Here is a 23426-nt window from a genome sequence, read left to right on the forward strand (position 1 = left end):
TATCCATTTTGATGCAGCTGCCTTTTCTGATAGAACTGGCCCAGAAAATAAATAAATACATTTCTGACAAGATATAATATCTCCTAGGCTGGATCCTGCGTGCCTAGCCTAAGGGGTCTCCAACTTTTTTATGGCTCCGGGTGAACAGAAATATCTCCCCGTGCCCTCCCCACCCATCCACACTCCCACAACATCCCTGTGGCAACAGCTTCCCTGGGAAAGCAGCATGATTAGGAAAGGATAAACCATAATTATTAGCTATCATTTTATGTGATTTAGCACCTGGAAATAATGGAGAGGAAATTGTGACTGCTTAGTCAACAAACTGCAGCCGACCAGGAAGTGTTCCATGAAGCATTACTGCCCTGTCGATCAAACTTGAGAGCAACAGTCGTAAGTAGGCCAATAAAACTACCTAAATTATGTTGCAAGAGCTGCAGGGCCCTACACATGACCTACTTTGGTATCACTCTCTTTGAAGTATCCAGTCGTTCCTGTGGTGCACTCTGTGTGAAACAGAGATGCAGGAGAAGGAGGACCTGCTCCACTGTCTCCATCACAGCCAGAACCAGAACCAGAACCTCTCTTTTCTGCCTTGCTCACTGTCACTGGTCCAGGCTGGGTCTGGAAAAGCCAGCCAAATAACATGTATGCTTTGTAAACTCTTCTCTAGGAAGGGTAAAATGAGTCAAGATGAAATAAAAAGTGAAAGAAACTCTCCATTCCACCACCCATGACCCGTACCCGCTCTTGAGTTTCACCTCAAGGCATGTGGACAGCTCGGTGTTTCGCAGGACCTTGTGGGCTCTCTGGCTTTGCCATCAGGTTTTAAGGTCACTTACAGCCTCCAGAGCCTCCTTGAGGTTCACCATGCTGCCTTCTACTTCCTAAAAAAAAGCCTGCCCAAACCAAAACAACGCCACAACAGTTTCCTTCAAGTCCTTCCCTAGAGCATATCCGTACTGTGACATACTTATATCTGTCTTTTATGAATCCATCTTACAGTGACCTGCTGTAGGGAATGCTCTCCAGAAGCATCTCAGTGACCCATGGGACACACTGAACAGGAGACAGTACACCACGCACTTCCCTGCTTAATGTCTTGGGGTCTACTTCACACAGTCCTTCACAGTCCTACCTCGGCTTCACACATCTCGTGCTGTTTTTCCAAAAAATGCCACTTCTGTGCAGCACCCCTGCCTACCCTGGAGCGGTGGAAGTCCCTACCTGCTTCAGCAGGGTGCTCCCTCCCATGAAGCTCTCTGATTTGTGACTTTGTATCTCCCAAGACTTTAGAGCCCCCCAAAATCTGCTTTCCTCTTACTCCTGCTTTGTCCTCGCTGCTCAGTCTTAAGTCAACTGTTCCCTACTCATTCCTATGAGCACATCGTTCACATGCACAACAGAAATCCAAACACAGTCGTAAGAATCCATTTGAACCGTTCCCTCTCCTTTGTGGCTGACCCCTGCCCCTTCGTTAATCCTATGGATCCTCTTGGATGATGAGTCTTTCCTTAGAAGGGTGTGCTCCCTGCGAGATGGGGATGAGGGAGCAAGGCATGGGAGGAGCTGATCCATCAAGGTGCACACCTCCTCCTGCAGCAGACCCTAGCAGGGCGCGTGCTAACCTATCTCCTGCCGATAAGTGCCTCGGCTGTCTGCCCTGTCTGCTCTGCAGGAGACAGCCCTGTTCCCCTGCCGTGCTAGCCCACAGCGCAGAAAGCAGCATGCAGGGCATCTTTATACACCCTGTTTTTCCTCTTGCTGTCCTGTCGTGTCTGCTTGAGGGGGGATAAGAGGAAATTCTCTGCTTGTTATACAGGAATCCAACCAGATGATCCCACAGCCCCTTCTGGCCTCAAAATCCCCGTGTCTATTCAGCACTGCCAGCTCGTAACACATCTCACAGGGAAGAAAAGCCACATGCATGGGCTGGGATTCCTCTTTGTCAGAAGACTTTGCTTGTTTGGGCTGTTTGGTACATAGGATCATGGGCAGATGCATGTTTAGCTCCTCAGTTGGTGAAAACCACCCCTGCAGACCCAAGGACAGTGTACCCCGGTTCAGGAACCATTCCATAGCGGTGTTTAGGGGTGAAACCCACCGCGTCCCCCTTCCCCCCAGCGCCTGGATGAAGGCGACCTAGCCTCCGCCATCCCCGTTCCCCTCCCTGGCTCCCGTCCATGCGTGTGCGTGTCTGCGCCGCCCGTTGTGCGCCGAGGGCCCATTTGGGGCCGGGATTCTCCCGGGACAAAGGGATGCTAATCAGCTCCCTCTACTGTTCCCTTTTGTCTAGGACTAGCTCCCACGCCTGGACTTGGCACTCTGGGATGCGGCAGAGGGAGCTCCTTGTTGCAACCAGCCTGAGCCCAGTTGGGGAATGCAACGTTACCCAGCAGGGAAAGAGGAGGAAGGGGAGGGAAGGGGGAAGGAAAGAAATCCATAACTCCCTGCCAGCCTGTCGCATTGTGCACGCTGCCCGAGGCAGAAATTTCCAGTGCCTCCTGCCGCCGGGAGAGACGCCACCGGTTTTGTAGCCACAGGCTGTCTTGTTCCTTCTCCCCTCCCTGATCCCCTGTCTAATGTTTTAGTTGCCAGAAAAAAATCTCCATGTCAGAGTTGACAGATGAGGGTTGGTGCAGTGGGAGGTAGAGGGAGCACAGAAAGCAAACAGGACCGGCTCCTGGCATCGCTGCCTTTTCCCTTTCACCATCGCTGCTCTCCCGGGGTTGCAGCCTGCGCCTGGGTGTTGGCTGTTTACAGCTGTTTACATGGGCTGTCTCATCTCCAGAGAGCTGTACAGATGCACAAGAGACAGTTCTTCATCCCAGGATCACTTTGCAGGTGGAGAGGTGATGAGGTCGGGGCCTCTCACTAAGAAACTCAGAAAACACTTGAGCCCACCAAGCCCGGGACACGCACAGCCTCCAGTTGTGTTGGGGATGGAGAGGCAAATGCAGCCCAATGTGAGTGCTAACCAGAGCCTTCTGGGTGCTATCCTACGGTACCAGAGGGCTGCCCAGCGCTTGCCCTTGAACACCTCTGAAGTCACAGGGGGCTGAAGTCACCCCTTCTGACAGTGACCTGGCCATCCAGCAGCTCCAGCAGTGAGAAGGATCTCCTCTAACACCTCCTTGGTATCCTACTCCCAAAGGCTGAAGGACTAACACGTTGGCAAGTTTCCTCAGCATCTCTGTTTGCTGCCATTGCAACTTGCAGCTCTTGCCAAGGCTCAGTAGAAGCTGCTAAACTCCCAGTACTGACGTGGGCTACAACCAGAGATGTGGCTGCAGCTCATCTAGACCTCCCCAAACTGCATTTCCTCCCTGATGCTGCTGCCTGTACTGAGCTAGCGAGGTAACAGCCAGTTCAGAAATGCTGTAACCATGAATATGGACTGTTCTGTACCTGTGGCCTGGAACATGGACTCAGGGCAGCGCAGCGATATGCTGGCACTTATGACTGTCTCATCCCCTGCAGTAATCCCCAGCTCCAAGTTCAATTTACGCTGACACTAAACACAACTGATGCTTCTGTCTTGAGCCAGGATCTACCAGTCTTTTTCTCAGCAGCGTTGTCAAATTTCTGACCTACTGTATTTATGCATCTTGATGGCTGAGTGGAGCTTGCATAGTCACATTTTCAATCCTGATCCTTCCAGTTTCCTTCCCCATAGTTACAGGGTAGAGTTTGTAGATCTCCGTTGTTGATACCAGGGCAGCTGCCCAAATTGCCATTAGCGGAGAGGTAGACGGGGTGTGGTTGGAAATCAGATCCTCTTGGGAAGAGTTTCATGAGAGAGTAGAGAGTACCTCCTACATGTAACTAACCTCCTGGATGGATCAGTATCTTGTGGCTTTCTGCTCATGCCTTACTTTATTGCAGAAGTGGAGAAGTCTGATCTAGAGCAGGGAAAGGTGGGGAAAGCATTTGGCACAGAGACAACTGAGATGCCAGAATGCCATCAGGAAAATATGGTGAGGTCTGCTAATCATATTCATTCTAAATCATGCAAGGCATTATGAGATGGGATTATGCCTGAATTAGCAAGGGACTACCTGTATTCAGTGGTCCAGGAGATCCTTTTCAGTGCCATGTTCTTGCATTAGTAAAAAGGCCTCTCCAACAGAGGCTGGATGTCAGGACTGCTTTCTAACAGGAGAAAGACAGGGGGTGGGAACTATTTGTCCCCAAACTGGGCCTCTAAGAAATACACATGGAAGTCTGAGCCTGTAGCCCTAGGCTCCCTCTATAGTCAATGGAGAGAAATAAACTTCTTGGTATGATTCATGTTATCCTGAGATAGGTGTCTAAGATAGGTCAGATGAATTGCTCTCTGGAGATGCCGATTGCTCTCCACTGACTACAAAGGGAGCCTGGGGTGACTAGCTCAGACTTTGACATCTAACTTTGGTAGATGAGATCAAGCCTATCAGAGAGCCTGTGGAGCGATATTGTTACGACACAGCAAGAAAAAAATGCGGAGGAGACTTGTGTCTCCGAGGTATTATAACTGAATTTAAAAGTCTTGTTCTGTCCTTGCTAAACCCAGGGAAAAAAATCACACGGATTCCACCAGACACAAGATGAGCTTTCTCATCCACAGCAGTAACAGGGACAAAAGAGTCAACCCATGAACACAGCTACGTTTTGGCTTTCTTGAGAGAGACAAGACATAGAGCTTATCCCCAAAAAGTCTACAGTCCAAAATAAGCCTAGCTGCAAAATAAGCCTAGTCCAAAATAAGCCTAGCTGCAAATGTAACAGTGCCCAGCATCCCGTATGTAACTGGATGTGACTTGAATCCCACATCTCTCATGAGCTAGACAAATGCCTGCTCTGCCCTTCACGTGGTCCCTGGAAGCAGGAGTCTTCTCATCAAGAGCTGGTCTCCCTGGATTCTCTCAGTGATTGATGGAGAGATGTAGAAACTTCAGGGTGTGAATAATTTAATCCTAACTGTCTAGAATACATCAGATCAATCATGCCCCAGAAGACCCCAGCATCAAATGGAACTCCCTTAACCTGTCTCGCTATCTGACATAATGGACCCAAACTTTTGCTGACCCACTGCTCTTCTGCAGGCCTCAATTTAAACTTTTTATAAAAGGTAATAACTTTTTATAAAAGGTAAAGAAAATACTTTGTTCTAGAAGAGTTATTCTGAATCTAGCAAAGAAAAAACATAGTGGCTTGTTGTCAACACCAAAGCCATGTTGCATTTAAAACTAGGAGACTTGTAAAAGGGGAGGTAGACAGATTGTCTGTCTCTTGGTGATATGTCAAGGCAAGATGTCCTTTGGGAACAGATGTCATAGTCAAATCCAGATTTTGGTTTCATTCCAGAAGTCTTGAGGTGAAATTCTCTAATCTGCATCGTGCAAGAAGTCTGCTTGGATAATCTGACAGTCCTAACAGGTTACAAACATGAAGTGTGCACACTACTGCAGGAAGGAAGGAGGCATTCGAAATCCAGAGATCTCATATCTCTACCAATAACACAGTATTATTGTTGACCCTTTCCATTGCCAAGTGGACTTCAAAGAGACTATTTGGTATCATTTTCTGAAGGACACTCTGCCGTGTCTATAAGACAGGGTCATCTGCAAGAACATCATGAGTGATGGTAATAGTAATTCTTCATGGTGTCCCTGGATAAGATGATAAGGGGATCTCATCCCATCCCATCCCACCTTGATTTGAGTTGGAAGTGCTGGAAGGCAAGACAGCTACCCAGTTTAATAATGAAGTAACCAAGTGGTCTCAAATACTTTGTATTTCATTCCATCCTCATCCTGGTAACTGCACAGACAGGAGCTGTATCAAAAGGAACATCTTCTTGCTGGACAAGAACGGGGTTAACCCAGAGAGGTATGAACAGTGGGTCACTCCACAGCTTTTGTGGCTCTTGTCATTTGCTTTCTAGCAGGGGCAATGGCCAACAATTATTTCCGGAATGAATTTATGCCTCCGAGCCTCCACCATTAGACTCTCATTTGTCCAGTGGGGAATTTGATATATGTCCTCAGAGGGCACATCCGACGGGTGCAGACACTTGACAAAGCAATGGGATGCTCGTGCACCCGCCCCGGCTCGTTCAAACCCCCTCGCACGCCGGCAAACGCCCCGACGCACAAAAAGGGACGGTGTGGCTTCCCAAGGTTGCACGAGTGTTAAACTCTAATAAACAAGCCCCATCGGTGAAAGCTGAAAGAATCTGAGCCCTCCCCAACAAAGCATTTAATCCAGTTTGGCGTAACCTTTGACATTATTAGGCATCGCAGTGACCCTAATCCAATCAGATTGATTAACTAAAGCGGAGACCCCATAAGCTGACCCCCCTCTGGCCTCTGCTATTTAGTCCTGACCAAACAGTGGGAGAGACGTGCCGTATTTACACCACAATGGGTCTGCGCTGAGAACCTGTTTCATTACAGAGCGACTTAAACTCCCATTACTCCATCAATGTATCATTCTTCAATAGTTCATTAAAAGCTGCTCCTCCACAATAACTATTAACCATTTCTCAGTCCAGCTGGCAGGTTTAAAGCCCCAGACAGTCTTTAGCAGAAGGAGGTGGGAGTGAGTGAAAGAAATAGATAGACAAGGGCTCCTTTTTAAAATTTAAACGAAGCAGGGGCTTAAATAGTTTGAGGTAATTTACTTTTATTGAATGGGGGGAGGAGAGGGAGGAAACTTTTATTTTGACTTAATTATGTGCTGAGGTCCTTTAAAGAGACAGGGCCATGATAAGCTTTTGTTGTATTACTTCTCTTGAGGTTGGTTCATATTTCTGCCCAGAGGAGTTTCAAAGAGAGATCACACGGCGTTGAGAGGCTATAAAATGCACCACAACTTAAACATGAACAGCATCTTCAGTCCACAAAAGCTAAAACCAGGGTGGAAGACACAATTCCCAATATATGACACTTAAGTCTGAGATGGAAAACACCTGTTAGGTTGCACAGTTCACTTTCTGTTGTCAGTGATGGCATGTCCCTCTACTACATCCTCCAAAGTTTTATCCTGTATATTTTTAAAGGCAACTCAAAAATCTTCCCTTGTCCTTGGAAAACTGAAAGATACAGAAATTGCCTTACAAACAGCTGAACCCCTCAGGTAAGTGTCTGGGCACAAGCTGTGGCTGAGGTGATCACTTAAGGTTGTGTGGCTATGGCCATGTTCTGCTCCACTGTTTCACACAATACAGGTGAAGAAACAAATGAGAACAAATTTTTTCCTCTAGAAATTACTCTGTTAGAAAAGTTCAAGTGAGGCGTTCTTTCTGCTGTCCAGTAGTTGAGACTTGAACTTCTGCGAGACTAGAAATTATATGAACTGTAGCCCCTTATATATGACTAATAGACAGATAGTTAGGTTCAGGCAGGGGAAAAGAGATCAGCCTCACTTCTTTTCCTATAGAAGCATCCTGTTCTTTGCATCCCCAATAGTTTAGGGTACCCAAGCCCCCTAATTCCTAGTGCTTTGCAAGAAAGACCCAACAGTGGCACCTATCTGAATGTTTCTCCATGGACCTGCACAGCAGCTCATATGCTCCCGACACCACAAAGGAGGAGGAAAACCCTCTTCCAACAGCCCCGTAGCAATTTCAGCTCCTGCTAATGCCTGAATCATTCCCCATGCAGGTAGCACAGCACAGCGAGGAAGGTGACTCTGTTCCCTTTGAATAGGGAACAGCTATTCCACAGCCAAGGACCTGCAAAACAGAGTAATCAAATAGCTGGATGGGGTGGGGGATTTCTACTCTTCATGTGTCCTGAGTGACACACGAAGAGCTAGAGGGATATAGGGGCAAGCCTGTCAAGTATTGCCTCCAAATAGCAGGTCTGGATCCCCTGAACATCCCCATTCCCTTGTAGCTGGGCTCATGAATACCATTGCTGTTTAATATGTGATTCATTAGGCCTGGCTATGGAAATGTTAAAAAAAGTATACATAACTATAGTTGTAGATAAAACGTGGGATTTCATTCCATAAACAAGCTGGTGGGGAAAAAGAGCCCAGTTTTAGACGAGATACCAGAATATGGATCTTAACAGGACCAGCGTCTGTGACAGTTTGGCCTCAGTGAGATTTGGGCCTAGAAAGTATTTCCTGAAGGCATTAAAATCGGTCCTTTTCAATGAAAGAATTGCAGATGGTCGTGTAAGGCAAAAGGGGGGGTTGCTTTAGTGACTACGCTGGTTTGTGCTGAGGGAGGACGAGGTCCCTATTGACTCAAATGAGAAGCTGCAGTTAGATCTTGGGTGACTTAATATCCAAGCTGCAAAATAGAGTTTTGCTTGCTTGCTTGCTTTCTCTCCTTTTCTCCTTCTCTCTTTCTGGGTAGGAGCTCAAATATGTTCCTACCCTGGGGGATCTGCCGCACAAGAATGCAACTGAGCTGTTTTTTTTCTCCCCCCCTCCTGCTGTAGGTGAAGCAAAACTGAAGGGTGGTTTGATTCTCCCTCAAGGAACAACATTCTTCGGTTATGAAATCGTCCCAGCCTTCTTTCCCTCTCTGAGCCTGGCTACGAAAAGCCTGCAGTCTCAAGCAAGGACAGCCCCTTCGTGTCGACACCGTTGTGAGATAAGAACGTTAGGCAGCTTGTGGGATTGGGGCTCCTTCGGACAGCGAGGAGGTGAGGATCACTTTCCTGACTCATGCACAGGGTATAGCTGCTACAGGAGATGTGGAGCATCTAATCCAAGAGCATCTGGGACTGAAAGATGCTCCATGTGTCCTTAAGGACATCCAGCCTTGTGACGAGGCAAAATGACTTATGAGGAACAGCTGAGGGAGCTGGGGTTGTTTAGCCTGGAGAAGAGGAGGCTCAGAGGGGACCTTATTGCAGTCTACAACTACCTGAAGGGAGGTTGTAGTGAAGTGGGAGTCGCCCTCTTCTCCCAGGCAACTAGCGATAGGACAAGAGAACATAGCCTCAAGCTTCACCAGGGGAGGTTCAGGTTGGACATTAGGAAGAATTTCTTCTCAGCAAGGGTCATTAGACATTGGAATGGGCTGCCCAGGGAGGTGGTGGAGTCACCATCTCTGGAGGTCTTTAAGAAAAGATTGGACATGGCACTTAGTGCCATGGTCTAGTTGCCATGGTGGTGTCAGGGCAATGGTTGGACTTGATGATCCCAGAGGGCTCTTCTAACCTGGTTGATTCTGTGATTCAGTGAAAGGCACTGGGTTATCTGGTTCACTTATTGCCTGTGCCTCGTGAATGCTCTTGGGCAAATCAGTGGGATTGTGCCTGTGGGAAAAACATTCAGTTTGGCTGTACTGGCCTAATCCAACTGCTGTAGTCACTCAGGAGTGGTGTACACAGAATGGGTGCTTTAATTGCATGCAAAACATTGTGGTATGACACCTTGATACGGGCTTAAGTGCACCAGAGTGCAGATCTTACAGGTGTAGTTATTTTGGGATGATCTCTCACCACTAAACCTGAATAGTGACACCAGCATTAATTTGGTGTCTCAGCTCCCCAGCTCTAACAAGGTAACTCCATGAGCTGAAATCACCCATTCTCCTGCTGGGTGCATGTAAAATGCCTGTTCTGGCTGGTGGATGCTCTGCCATGATACAAACCAAGGCTTTGTTCTCTCTTGGCTGTCGTATTTTTTCAAAATTAATGCAAGAGGAAATACACAAGTCTCTTCTAAGTAATGCAGCAGGGGAAAAAGAAACAAACCCCCTATCTCCAGATGGCAAGCACTGGAAGAACGTACCCCAAGGTGAGTGTAGACCAGGTACGTACACCGACTCAGGAGATTCCCTGAAACTATTCCAGATGGTCCCTCCTCTCCTCATACGAGGTCAAATGGTGCTACTCCACTATTTCAGACAAAGTAATTGCAACTCTCAGACTGTCAGGAACCTGGAATTGTTGTTACTCTTTTGCAAAACCAAAGAAAGAAAGAAAGAAGGAAAGAAGGAAAGAAGGAAAGAAGGAAGGAAGGAAGGAAGGAAGGAAAGAAAGAAAGAAAGAAAGAAAGAAAGAAAGAAAGAAAGGAAGAAAGAAGGAAAGAAGTAAGGAAAGAAGGAAAGAAGGAAAGAAGGAAAGAAAGAGGATTTCCAAGCCTCTTCTGCTGGTGTTCTCCTAAGAGAAAGCAGCCATATTCCTGCACAGCTCTGCACAGGGAACCTGGACTTACCATCCGGGCAGGATGCAAAGTGAGTCTGCCTCTTGGATGAGCCCCTTTGTGCTAAAGGGAAAGGCAGAGCTTGACCCAGACTTACTGAGACCAGCACGAGCATGCTGGACTTTAAAAGACATACTACAAGGGCAAAGAAGGATAAACCAGTTCTTACGGGCTAAAACAGGCTCCTGCAAACTTATAGGAGAAAAGACCAGGTACTCAGTCTTAGCCAAGTACTTAAATCCCTCTGCATTCAACAACTTAGGGCAAAATATTTCTAAGAGCTCCCACTTGTATCAGTGGGTGCTGTGTCAGAATTAGTTGTCTAAATTAGCACCCTGTCTTAATTTGCCATGTTCGTAACCAATGAAAGCAGAACCATTAATTGATGATGCTTTCCTCAGGCCTTTGATCTTCATTGTATCCCATTACGGTATCAAAACTGATGTTATCTGGTAAGTCCAGCCCCTAGGAACCATCTCCAACAGCCCATCATTTCCCCTCTGCAATCATCAAGAGAGCTGAAAATGCAGCATGAAATGCCATGGGGTCAGAAAAGGAGCCAGACGTCCAGCTTGACCACAGAAAACACAATAATCCTTTGTATTCCTTCCAAGGGGCATGGGATCATAGGATAATTCGTGTTGAAAGGGACCCTGGGAGGTCTCTAGTCCAACCTCCTGCTCCAAGCAGGTTCAGAGATGACCCCACTCTCTGTGCACTGCCAAATGAAGCACTTCCCTGTTCTCTGGGTCACCTATACAATCCCAGTAGGGCTTTGAGGTAGAAATAGTGATTACCTGTGACTGGATATTGGCTGTACAATGGAGAGGGTAACCACTGTCTTTACATTGGGGATGCACACATGTATCTGCGATCCCTATGAGAAAGTTTAATTATCTTCTTGTCTCTGCAAAAGACCTTCTGGGCCAGGTTTGAACTGCTTGGATGACGTCCTGGGCCAACAAAATTTTCCCTGCCTGTGTTACGTCTCCTTTATCAAGCTCAAGTCGTGTCTCCAGCAGCCTATTTTACATGACACTTTATCAGAAGCAAATGAGTTCACAGTAGGTTTCTCAAGATCTCTGCTGCTGTTCCACAATGGACGTTGCTGTTACCAAACCCGTAGCACTGCACTCACCTTTATCTAGCACGGGCCCAAAGATGGCTAAGCTGTCATTGACAGTTGTGCAGTTCCACCTCCTCCCTCGAAATTGGTGTTGGCATTCCTGGATCCCAATCTTTACCCCTTCTGCTACACTGGGCATGATCTCCACATAGTTCCGACAGAAGCGTAGCTGCTTGGGTACCAGTCCTGGGATGCTCCCGCAGAGGATGGGCTGAGTCCCCAGGGAGGAATACTGGTGACCAATTGCCAAGGACCTGGAAAAAAATACAAGGAAAAAAAAGATGCTGTCAGTCTGGCTTTCACCTTTGTACTTGGTTCACAAGAACGGGGACAGAAAATCAGTATCTTCAGTTCCTCTGCATTCCTTTCTCCAGAAAATGTCCTTTCCACCGTCATCCCACCCCCAAACAACATCATCTCTCTCCTGAAGTTCTCTGCAGGTCCAACAAGGCAAGCAGCTCTACCTTTAATATCTCCCTTCCCTTTCTTCATCCTCTTAGAGCCTTAATCCATCATGTGCTTCTTCCCAAAGATGCTCAGCTCATACAACTAGTTTCCCTGGAAACCAGAGAATGAAACCCATATTTCTTTCTTTGCAAGCCAAACATACCTATACAAGAGCAGGTAGGTTTTATAGGACATTTTGGCAGCTGAGGAAGCCCAGGGATTGGACAGTCAAAAGCACTTTCAGAGCTATACAAAGTAATAACACCAACAGCAGAAGACATCGAGCTCCACGTCTTTGGAAGGAGAACACCAAAAATTGACAACCATCATATAATTCAGCAGCGTGCTCTATATATTTGAACCTCACCACATAACTTCTGTGCACTGGAGCTGGCCCTAAAGACTCAAGCAGTTTGGACCTTGAGAACTTAATAAACCCAGCTCTGAGCTAAATGCTGCAGGAGTGTTACATAAACTCACTACCATAAGCAGTTAAATTTCCTGTGCTATAAGGGAAAGGGGATGGAAATGTAGCCCTGATAGTATAGAACCAACTTAGGGAAAAACTCTCTTATGGCCTAATATGGGTCCAGTATCAATGCTGTTCTCCTGTGTGAAGAACGGTACTCATGCTACTAGAAACATTGATGCGTAGGTGCATGAAAGCTGGGAGCCATGCCTGGCATATTGGTAACATCCCTGAAAGTATGGTCTAGAGAAGATTTTCTACTGTTCCATAAAGCGTTTCCACACCTGCTTAGTCCAAACATGTGCTTTGCAAAGCTCAATACTGGGGCTTTCTAATCAGGTTGAAGTGTTTTAAAAATAAATTATTAAAATTTATTCTTATCTTCAACGTCCCTTCCAACCCAAACCATTCTATGATTCTATGATTCTATGAAAATGGCTGCCAGTGTCCTTCTGGATATTAGTTTAGCACATTTTCACTTCACTTTCATATCAATTTCAATTTCGGAATTTTCAAAAGTAGGGTTGTATTTTCACAAAACAATGCCAGCTTTGCTGTACTGTTACAAGGATAAGGAGAACTTGCTTTGACGATCAATCTGTGAATTGCTTTGGTTAAAGTGAGGAAAGTGAAATAAAAAAAAAAAACAAAACAGCAAAAAAACCCCAAACTTGAGTGCAAATTCTGTGCTCAGCCCAATGGAAGTCTGTTGAAAGGAGTGTCCAAGAACCATTATGTTGGTTGAAGCCTTAGAGACAAACAAGTTAGCTATTCAAAGAGATCAGCAGATATGTAGCTAATTAGATAGATTTTTTTAAGTGTTTTTACTGGTGCTTCTAATAATAACCTTGATTACTAAAACAGAAGGGATTTTTAGAGTATAATTTCCTTTTATTCTAATTAAACCTCTTGATTGGCTTTTCTGCTCAGAATTAATGACAAACAGAGACCTGCCTGGGCAGTGTGTATTTCTGTTTACATTCATTTTTGCTATGTGGTTTTCATTTAGGAACAGCTTAGTGTGTTTGAATTATCAACGGGGCAGTCAGGGAATATACCTTCACTTTCTTTTGCTCTGACTAAAAAGAAGTGCAAGAATTCTGTCATTGTTGGAGTTCACAAGAAAATCAGCTTGACTTTAGCCCTTCTCTAGGATAGGATAAAAAATGTTTTAAAGTGTCTCCTTTTTATGGGAGAAGGGTCCTTGCAGCCAGTTAGCTCCCTTCTTGGTGGTACCTGGTCAAGAAGGGACAGAAGTGAAAAGGAGATGGACATTCAGATGGTCAGGTACCACGTCTCGGTGGCTTTGCTAACTGTGCATAGACTAGACTTTACAAATCAGTCCTTTCTAGGCGAGACATAGGGACATCCATTTCTGGATCCCAAATGACTCTAGGTAGGAGTCTAGAACCAAGATAATCAGCTCAGCCAAGAATGTGCCCTCCAGTAAATGAACTTTAGGTGGACAAGGTAGGAGGTGCCTAGGAAAGCAAAGGATTTTCAGCTGATTTCCTAAACTTAGATGCTTCTTTACACCCCAGCTGCACTTTTGGGAGAAGATTAATCTCAATCAACATTAGAGGAAAATTCATCCTACCCCAGGGAGGGAAGATGAGACAAATAGCATGAACTGCCCTCCAGATGTGCCTCTCTCTTTCCATTGCATTAAAAGAGGGAGAAAGGCAGCTCACACTGACCAGGAACTGTGTTCATCTCACCTGCCTTCTGATGTCTGCAACATGGACCTATCTAACTGATGTACTCACCCCAGCCTGCTTTTGTAATCAGTAAGTGGAGAGAAACAGGCACTTCTAGGGCACGATTCATCTGCCTCATTTTAGGTGTCTGCTTTGGGATGAGGTGAATCATGGCCTTGCCTCCATTGACTGTATTGGCTAGACTATCAAGACAGCCTGGGTGACTAGTTGAGTGGGATACGTCTGCACTGTAGAAGTCTCCAGATGAATCATGCCGTGATACCTAACAACTGGGATGGCTAAGTTACTTGAAAAATTCCCACCCAGGAAAGCTAAGTGCGGTGTTGAAGCCCATGCAAAGAGCTGAGCTGTAGGAAGGAGGCAAGTTCCTGCAGCAGCCTGCAGGAACCCACAGGAGAAGACCAAGGAAAGGACCAAGTTAACTTGTTTTCCCTATCTAAGTGGCTTGATGTGGGTTTTCTTGAGTTTTAGATTAATTCAGGGAAAAACTAGTGGCAGAAAAGCACCTGTGAAATGGAGCCCATGTCAAGTCAAAGGACATTTTCACTTTGACTGCACTGCGTACATTTTTGTTTCGTTGCTAAGTTATACACAGAACACTGGATCACAGTTCTTGGACTAAAGACACCTTCTGAAACACTGTTGCAGGCTTCAGAGGACTTGTTGAGTGTGTTGCCCCTGTAGCCTTGTTGGGAATGCAGAGTCTTAGGGTGCCACATCTCCAAATCTCAACCCATTAAACCCCCTGAGGACTGCGAGCTAAGAGATATTCACAGATGCTAACTTTCGGCTTGGGAGTTAGGTGGTCCTTATGTCTATAAACAATGGGTAGAAACAGATGTCTTCACTGAAGCCTCCAGAAGAGAGCACCAACTTAGTTGCTCTGACTCATCTTTCAGAGAATAGTTCAGTCACTCATTATACAAGGAGTCCAGGAGGGCTACTTGCAATGTCTAAAGTTAACTTTGGTGGAAGCATCTGTAGAATGTGTTCTCATATAAACTAGAGTCACCAGCATGCTTCCCAAAGCTTTCAAAAGTGCTCATTCCAATTCCCACCAAAGACAAAATATCCACTGAGATAGAATCAGCCTCCTGTAGGCTCCATCCATCATGTTGTGAAGCCAAGAGGACTTTCTTGAGTTATTTCAATAGCACCTGGATGAAGCTTTAGGATTACAGTCTCATAAACTTTAATTTATGTGAACAGCCAAACTCATGCCTGTCTCTATGTTTTTTGGTGCTTACTACCATGGTAGAGTGAAAACACCACTCATAGGAAGAGGAGTTTATAGGTTGGTGCCCTCAACTATTTGTTTCCGTTGCTGGGAAGATCATCTAAGATAAAAAAAAAATAAAAACATGTAGAAATACTTTTAATTGCTTTTCATACTGCTCCCTTCTCAATACAGTAGGGAAACAGTCACACCTTGCTTTGATGTATGTTATAGTCTGGAAAGTTTAATCTGCAAAAGACAATCTCCGGCAAGAGTCTTTTTCTCAAGGCGTCATCAGGCACTGAGACAGTGTAATGCAAATTTGGCATTTCATGGAGGAGTGTGTAGTCACTTGACTTTCAGCTGAAGGTACAGGGTGGAATCTCAAAACATCTGTCCATGACAGTACCTCTGCTGTTAAACGTACCTAAGCACAGTCCTCTTCCTAGCTCACTTGCAGACTCTGGAGTGTGATGACATCTATCAGAGCACCCTCTTTTGGTGTCTACTTTGCTTCCAGCTTCCAGGTGTAAACACTTTCTCCCTCTCTTTAAAGTCACTTTATCTTTAGGAGAACGAAGTCTTTTCATCTTCCTGTCATTTTTATTGATCGTGAGATATGAACCTTATGAACCTTCCAACCCTCCCCCCAAAAAAACCAACAACAACCCAACAACCAAAACCTTTAGGAACCATTGGGAAAGTCTATAAAGATTAGAATCTCATTTCAGCGTTACTCAACTCTCTAGTAGCTCCCATCATTAATTTTTCTCACTGTTTCCAATGATTAAACCTGTCTTTTGCATTTTCTACTCTCCTGCAATCTGCTTCTAAACTGTCTTGTGCATGTGGGTGATTTTGAAAATGTGGTGTTGAAAAATGGGCCAAGTGTTATCTATTGTGGTCTAACCAGACATCAAATTGCTTAAGTACCAACACTTGCTGGATGCATTGACACCAACCTCTTCTTTTTCACTGGAGAATTCGCAAAGCACTCAAATTTACAAAAAACCACTAATCCCTAGAACAGGTACACCAAGGGAAAGGGTCAAAGAGCTGTTCTTTTCAAGCCAATTAGCTTTTTCTTCCCATTAGCTCAGGAGGAGCCATGAAAACACTATTCTATGTCCAAAGCCAAAGTTCTTGGCTTATCTTTAAGCCTTGCATGCCCTGAAGTGTTTAATTCAACCTTCAGTGAGCATTTTTCTTTGCCAGCTTATCTAGAGAGCTCTTCATTTCCCTTATCTCAATCTATCTGCTCCTTCAGCAGAGCCGTTGTAAATAAGTACCTGGCCACCTTCTTAATAAATTACATGTACCCTCCTTCTTGGAATGGACACCCCAGCCAGTTTATGAGGAAGAAATATGCAGGAAATATATGCTCATAGCTTTTTTCAGAAAAAGAGAAGGCTTCAGTTCTGGATGACCTTGCTGTACAGCACCACTCTACTGACTTTTCAAGGTCCCTACCTTTTCAGTATGGCTGTCAAAAGTCCTTGACACAAGTAGCAGCATGTAAAGGTGCATACACCTACTTGCTTCTTCCTGAATTCTGTTATTCTTGAACTCTGTAGGAGCTCTATTTTGTTATTCCTCTTGGAGAGGCCTTTTGCTGTCTCCAAGAGCTGCTCAGAGCTTCCTCAGCGGATGTCCTTCTGGGGTCCTGACACAGGTAAAATAACTTCATTTATTAATGTTGTACAGCAAGAGTGTAACTTGTCTAATGACCCAGGATAAGACCCAGAGAGCACTTAACTCCCCCACGGAATATTGAGAACTGAGCTATAGCACTGACTTTGCTCCCTTTTCCTTACACAGATGCAAGGTGGCAGCCAGTCCTGCTGCAGAAGTTACGTCAAAGGACTTGACTTTGGACAACCAAAGGGGTTTTATGTTTGCTTGCAAATGCCCTAGGATTTCTTCCATGCTGCTCCTTTTGCATGGGATCTCCCAACAGGAAGATGTCAGACCTCCTCCAAATCCTTTCTCATAATCTGTTCAGGTCTCCAGAGGTTCACCTCACTCTCTTTTCCTTTCTCATCCATTTTCTCTGCCTCTCGATGATGCCACTTCTAACTCTTTGAAGGTGAATCTCAGCCACGCTATGAAGAAGGAGACAAGTTGTGCAGAGCTATCTATCTAAAAAGAAGAACACTCACAAAACACCCTTGGTATTATGAGACAAAGATACTGCAATGAAAAAGATGGCCGGAGAAGTCTCCATAGGTCCTGTCAAGCTATAAGGAAAACCCAGCAAGGGTTGTCTCGCATCTCCTCGTACCAGGTCAGAAGGGCTCGCAGGGAAGCTGCTTGCAAGTGATGAGTGGGCAGCCCTTATTCTATCCTACAGCATCAGAATTAGGCTCTCTGTGGCGCCCTAGCCATAATCCACTATGGGCTGCTAAGGTTGACCTGCATGAACTTCATGTATTTGAGACCGCCTAAAAACACATCTGGGGATAAGTGAGCTGCTAGGAGGCTGTGAAGTTTCCAAAGAGTGAAGACTGCTGTGAATGGCCAGTGGCACCTGAATGTTCAAGAGACTCATGGGATAGGATCAGTAAGTCAGCCTTGTTTCAGTTCCCACAAACCCTCACTGCACAGGGCTGGTGTACACGACTGAAGAGCTACAGTGTCCACCTAACATGGACAACTGGAAGCTGCGAAGGATACTCCAGAACATCTCAACCAGAGCAAGGGACAAGGCATAGGAGATGTAGTTGAGCCTACTGTGTCTTCTTTTACACTTGTATAGCATACATCAATTCCCAGTCTCCAAGGAACTCTTCTGTAGAGTTGAACCACCCGCCCAGAGGTCAGGTGGGTGGACAGAGAGAAACGTTAATAAATCTGCATTTATTTAATGGCATTCTTTTGCACAGAAATACACCAATATTCTAGAATATTTTGTGATTATTTTTCTGTTTTCCTAAGAAGACGAAAATAAAGCCTGGAGAGATTTTAGAACGGAAAGAAAGGAAAGGGAACTTGTCAAACCCCAGCATTTAAAGTGGAAAAGGAAACAATTCTGCTAAATAATGGCCCTCCTAGATGGAAGCTATTTTCCTGTATGACATTAAAACTATCCCAAACCCGAACAATTACAAAATGTGGACAATAATGAAAGTTTTAATTAATGTTTTAGTTGAAAATATTTTAGCTGAAAATTTGAAAACCACTTTAACATAGGTCAGCAAAGCAACAGGTTTAGCTCTAGAAGACATGAATAAACTGATTAACATGAAAAATATTTTTCAGCTTGAGAGGTTTTTTTGGTTGTATATTACCCAGTCATAATCAAACCTAGGCCTAAGCAGTCTAACTCTAGTTGCCAAAGTGGCATATTGTAATTCAGAAGTTATGAGTGTCTGTAGACATGAAGACATTAAGGGTTACAGATCACTGGAACAGGCTCCCCAGAGAGGTTGTGGAGTCTCCTTCTCTGGAGACTTTCAAGACCTGTCTGGATGCGTTCGTGTGTAACCTGCCCTAGACTGGTCCTGCTCTGACAGGGGCGTTGGACTCGATGATCTCCAGAGGTCCCTTCCAACCCCTGACATTGTATGATTTTATGATTCTATGTAACACTGATTGCAATGGGGTCTTCAACATTTGATCTCTGAGCATCTGGCTATCAACAGACTATTCCTAAGAGATCCACAAAAAGAACGAAGAAATCTAAGCCTGTTGTCAGACAGCTCAAATTCACTGTGTGGGTTTCTGTCCGTCCAGATTTTATTTTATTTCAGCCTGGAAAAAAAAAAATGAAACCTGCTGAATTAACTGTTCTTTCCACCTCTTTTGTTGGATATCTCTTCTTTCATCCTAAAGTAGAGCACAAGAGCTGTATTTAAATTCTTTTTCTCTTCTAGCCCAGAAATTATGTACACATTTGTGTGGCTAGGTCCAATCCTGCAAACACGCAGGCATGGAGGTAACTTTTCTCCCATGAATAATTCCCTCACCCTTACCCTGCATTAATAATAATGATGGTGATGATGATGCAGCATTGTATTTCTCTAGCACCTTTCATCAGAGGATCTCTAAGCGTGGGACTCATCTCACCTGACTTTGACCATTTAAAAGTTAGGCATCTTGGCCAAGTTAGCTGTCTACTAGAGTCCGTGGAACAAGATCAGCATCTCCAGAGGGCAATTCAGCCCATCCTAAGATAGGTGCCTCAGATAGGTGGGCTGAATCACTGGAGATGCCTAGGAGGCAGCACTGCTGTGGAAAAGTGATGAGCATAAACTAGACACCTTGTTTTTAGCAAGCTAAAGGTAGGGACCAGGAACCTCACCCTTTTTTTCTGAATCTCAAAAATCCCTGGAGGGCTGGTAAGAGGACACCAAAGAAAGTCTTTGCTGAGAGATAGATGGCAGCTGTCTCTAATGTGGACCATGGCAGCTTATTTATAACACTCAACAGCAGTTTGGGTCTGGATTTGGAAAATAACATACTCAATGGCAACTTCAAGTTAAGAAAGTAGAGTGTAACTGTCTGATTTGAGGTTTGGCCAGGACAATGAGTTCCCACAGGAACTAAGGCACACCACAACACTCAGCACCTTCCACCCTAAGTGCAAGAGATGTTTCTTTGACTTTGTCTTCCCTTAGGATCTACAGAACAGAATAGAAGAGGAGAGAACATGAGTATTAACAACCCGGTTCCTTGCAAAAAGTCTCAGGAACTCTTTAATTACCTTAGGCAATTAACAGCTCTGTTACACATGTCATCTGAAAAACAACCCATCCAGCAGGATAATGGCCCCTCAAACCATGTTTTCAAGCCTTGCTCCAGGACACAGAGACCCTGATATTGTTTCCATACCACATTCTATATCTGGGGCTTCTCCCTGGAGGTCTTTCTGCTGAGATCTGCCTCCATCCAGCTCCATTTATCTTGTAAGATTTGCCAGGATTGCAGTACAGGGTATTAGAGATGTAGAAGCCTTAACATTTTAATCTGCCACCTACACTGCAGTTTATGAGAGCTGTAAATCTCGTGGTTATAATGAACTCATCTAATGATATTGCTGATGGATAAATTTACCTGGGATGAGGAACAACAGTTACTTGCGAATGAAAGAAGAGTAATTTAAAGTTTCATGTAAACACCTTTGTTGCCTTACTTCTGACTTCTCCCAGCCTAACCCCTATCAGGGTTTCATGACAAATGGAAAGTATGTATATATGTGTGTTTGTGATGCAACCACTGGCTGGCCTGTGAGAGAACCTGCTTCTTTACCCAGTATAATGCTTCTATATCTTGGGCATTGGAATCAAGTTTTAGATGAAAATAGATCAAATTTTCTGGGTCAGGTGTGCTCAATTAGGGGAATGGAGGGAAGAGAGAGGGCAACACATTAGGCAATGAATAATGCCTACAGTATTTAAAGATACTTAGACTCCTACTATGAATTTCAATAATAATTAGGAGTGTGGCTAGTCTTAACCCTCCTACTTTACCCTCACCCCCAAAGCACTCCAAGTCGAACCTTTTTTAAATGATCAGCAATATAAATTCTATATTGTGGTTTCAAACCTCTCATTAATGCTCATCCCCCTGAACTGAGGTCTGTTCTGGGCTATGTCACTGCTAAATACCTTGGAGGACTGGGCTCAAAGACCTCAGATCCTTGTGAAGACTGGATTTGGACTTCTAAATTGCTTAAGTGCTTAGGGGAATTTTGTCCTGAACTTCGTAGTGATGAAGCCAATTTTGAAATGAGAACCATGGATGGAAAGCACTGTCATTGTGGTAGGTGACCCTGTAAGAACAGCAGAATTGTCACTGTCCACTGTTCTAATACACCCAGTTACTTCCATTTCTCACCCTTTCCTCCAAGGATGTGTTTTGAACATGCATTTGGTCACACCAAACACACGCACATACCCTCATCCAGTTGTGCACACACACACACACACACACGTCTGCGAGTTCCTCCTTTGGCTTTCACTGAGTCATCAGGCTCACCAAATGTGTGAACTCACGCTATAATGTTCTCCCAGAAAAATAACAAATTGATTTCATTTTTACAGGCTACAGCATGCTGTATAATTGGAGACACTGCCTTGTCAACTCAGACCGGTCTGACCCGACCAGAGACATTGCTTACAGCTGTTTACGGAGCCATAAAGTTTCCTCCTCTTTGTTTTTCCTTCCTTTTGCACTCTCTCTCTCTCTTTTTTTTTTTCTTTTCCCTTCTCCCTCTAATGAATCCTACAGCTACTTTTCGTTCTGGTCATAAAATACTGTTAAGGAAAATGCAGGAAGCCTTGATTTAGAAAAGCACCTCAGTCTGTGCTTCAAGTTAACGCTGCAATCAATGGGACTTAAGCACATATTTAAAACTGAGCGTGTGTTTAGGGACTTTTATTGCTCCAAGACAGTCAGTAAAGAACTTTCTGTTACACTTGTCTGTGCTTTTTTATTTTTAATTATCGATACCAAATTAGCGGTTTTGATTGAGCAATCTCAGGCACTGTTTCCTTTTTAGACCCGGAGCACAGCTCCAGTTGCATCAGGAATTTTGCCATTTCTTATTGTCATTGTGTCCAAACCCTGGAAGAGAAAATTCCTACACTAGTTTGTCTACCTACTGAAACTGCCAGTTAGGACTGGACACTTTTTTTGTTACATGAACCTATTTCCCATAAAAATACATGTATATAAAAACCCTCCACCCTGAAATCTTCTGAGTACTTTTCACCTATCTATGTAGTTTGCCACCTTTGCCAAGCACTCAGAACAAGTTTATTTTTATTGATTATTGTAAAAATACAGTTTTATGGAGGGTCATTTTGCATACGATTTTACTTTGTGTAAAAATATTTTACGTTTATCTTAAAATACTCAGAACCTCAAAACTTAAGTGAAATATTCTGATTTCTGTGGAAAAATAATTTCTGTTCAAATGCTTGATTTTTCCAACCATGAAAAAGATGCTTCCACTTTGAACTACTGAACTGAAAAAAAAAAAAAAGAAAAAGATCCCAAACCTGAAAGAGCTTTTCATCTAGTGGCACTATCCATCAAAATCCCATTTAAGTACTTCGCAATAAATTATAGCTGTGCTTCCTTTCATATCATCCATTCATCACAGAATCTGCTCCTCCTTTCATCCGAAATCTCACGAGACTCATCTCATTCAATCCCTCTGAAAGGCTCGAGGACTGATCAATACTGAATCAACTGTTCCAAAGTCATACGTAGATGTGAACACATCTTACACCCTCTTTGAGGACCATTTCTCTACACAGGATGGACTTAGGACTAAGGACAATATTTATCTGGATCTTGGTCCAAACATGTATGGGAAAGGGACATGAAAGTGGGTCAGGGAAGAAAAAATTTTGTCCAACAACACATTGAAGATTTTCAGGTTTATATTTTTCTTTTTAGAAAAAAATGGAAAAGAGCAGAGGGCAGAGACCTCCTTAACCTCTCCTTCCCTCTATTTTGGAAAGGCTGCAGCAAAAGATGACCTGTTGTTAGACAAGAGAGAACACACATGGAGGAAGGCCATGAGGAACATCCCAACCCAAAGGGAAGTCAGCTCTTATTTAGAGCTCAGTTCTTGCAGGACTGTCATGAGACAAAAGCTCAGACCTTTTTTGATGCTTATAAAACTATTTTTTTTTAAATGAAATTTTTGCTGTAACAGAACAACTGGATTTTTTTTTTTTTTGCAAAGAAACTACTTTGCATGGGAAAAAAATCCTCATGGCTCCTTGACATGTTTCAGCTAGATCTCAGTAAAATTAAGGAGGTACAGACTGATGAGTCGCTCAAAGGTACAGGAAAAATGCCAGTGTATGTCCTGGCATTTGTATATACTTTGAGAGAGAGAAAAATTCTCTCTCAAAGATCATCTCTCACAACACAAGGAATAACAACAGCAACAAACCTTATGCAGAGAAAGAGAAAGATTTAATTTGCTTTACAGCACTGACTTTTACCATTATTTGCGGATACCTCTTGCCTGCTGAAATGGATGTATTACATCTCCTTCAGCCCAGTTTATTCTGATGTGAGTGGAACAGGCAAGGATGTTTCAGCCATAAACCAGCTTAATTTTCTTGGGCTGCTAAGCAAAACCCCTGAACTTCTTACATCTATGTCAATGACCTAACATTAAGTCAATGTTTTTGAGATTGGAAACCCTATATATATGCAATGTGAATCTATCCACAACCAGCTTGCTCTTCTTAGCCATCTTCCATGGACTCTTAAGCAACAGGCCACCTATTCCAAGGGTCTCTAGATCTCTTGGTCAAAAAAAGGTGATTTGAGTGA

General features: G+C 44.2%; 1 protein-coding gene across 1 annotated transcript in view; it reads right to left on the bottom strand.

The window, feature by feature from the left end:
* The window catches only part of WNT3A (Wnt family member 3A), an 89872-nt gene that overhangs the window by 26506 nt on the left and 39940 nt on the right, over positions 1-23426 (bottom strand). The window contains exon 2 of the mRNA XM_068404994.1: positions 11291-11532. Within this exon, the coding sequence (XP_068261095.1) occupies positions 11291-11532 (242 nt within the window). The remainder of the gene's footprint in view (positions 1-11290; positions 11533-23426) is intronic.

This window comes from Nyctibius grandis, chromosome 7, assembly GCF_013368605.1.
Source record: "Nyctibius grandis isolate bNycGra1 chromosome 7, bNycGra1.pri, whole genome shotgun sequence".
Taxonomy (NCBI): Eukaryota; Metazoa; Chordata; class Aves; order Nyctibiiformes; family Nyctibiidae; genus Nyctibius; species Nyctibius grandis.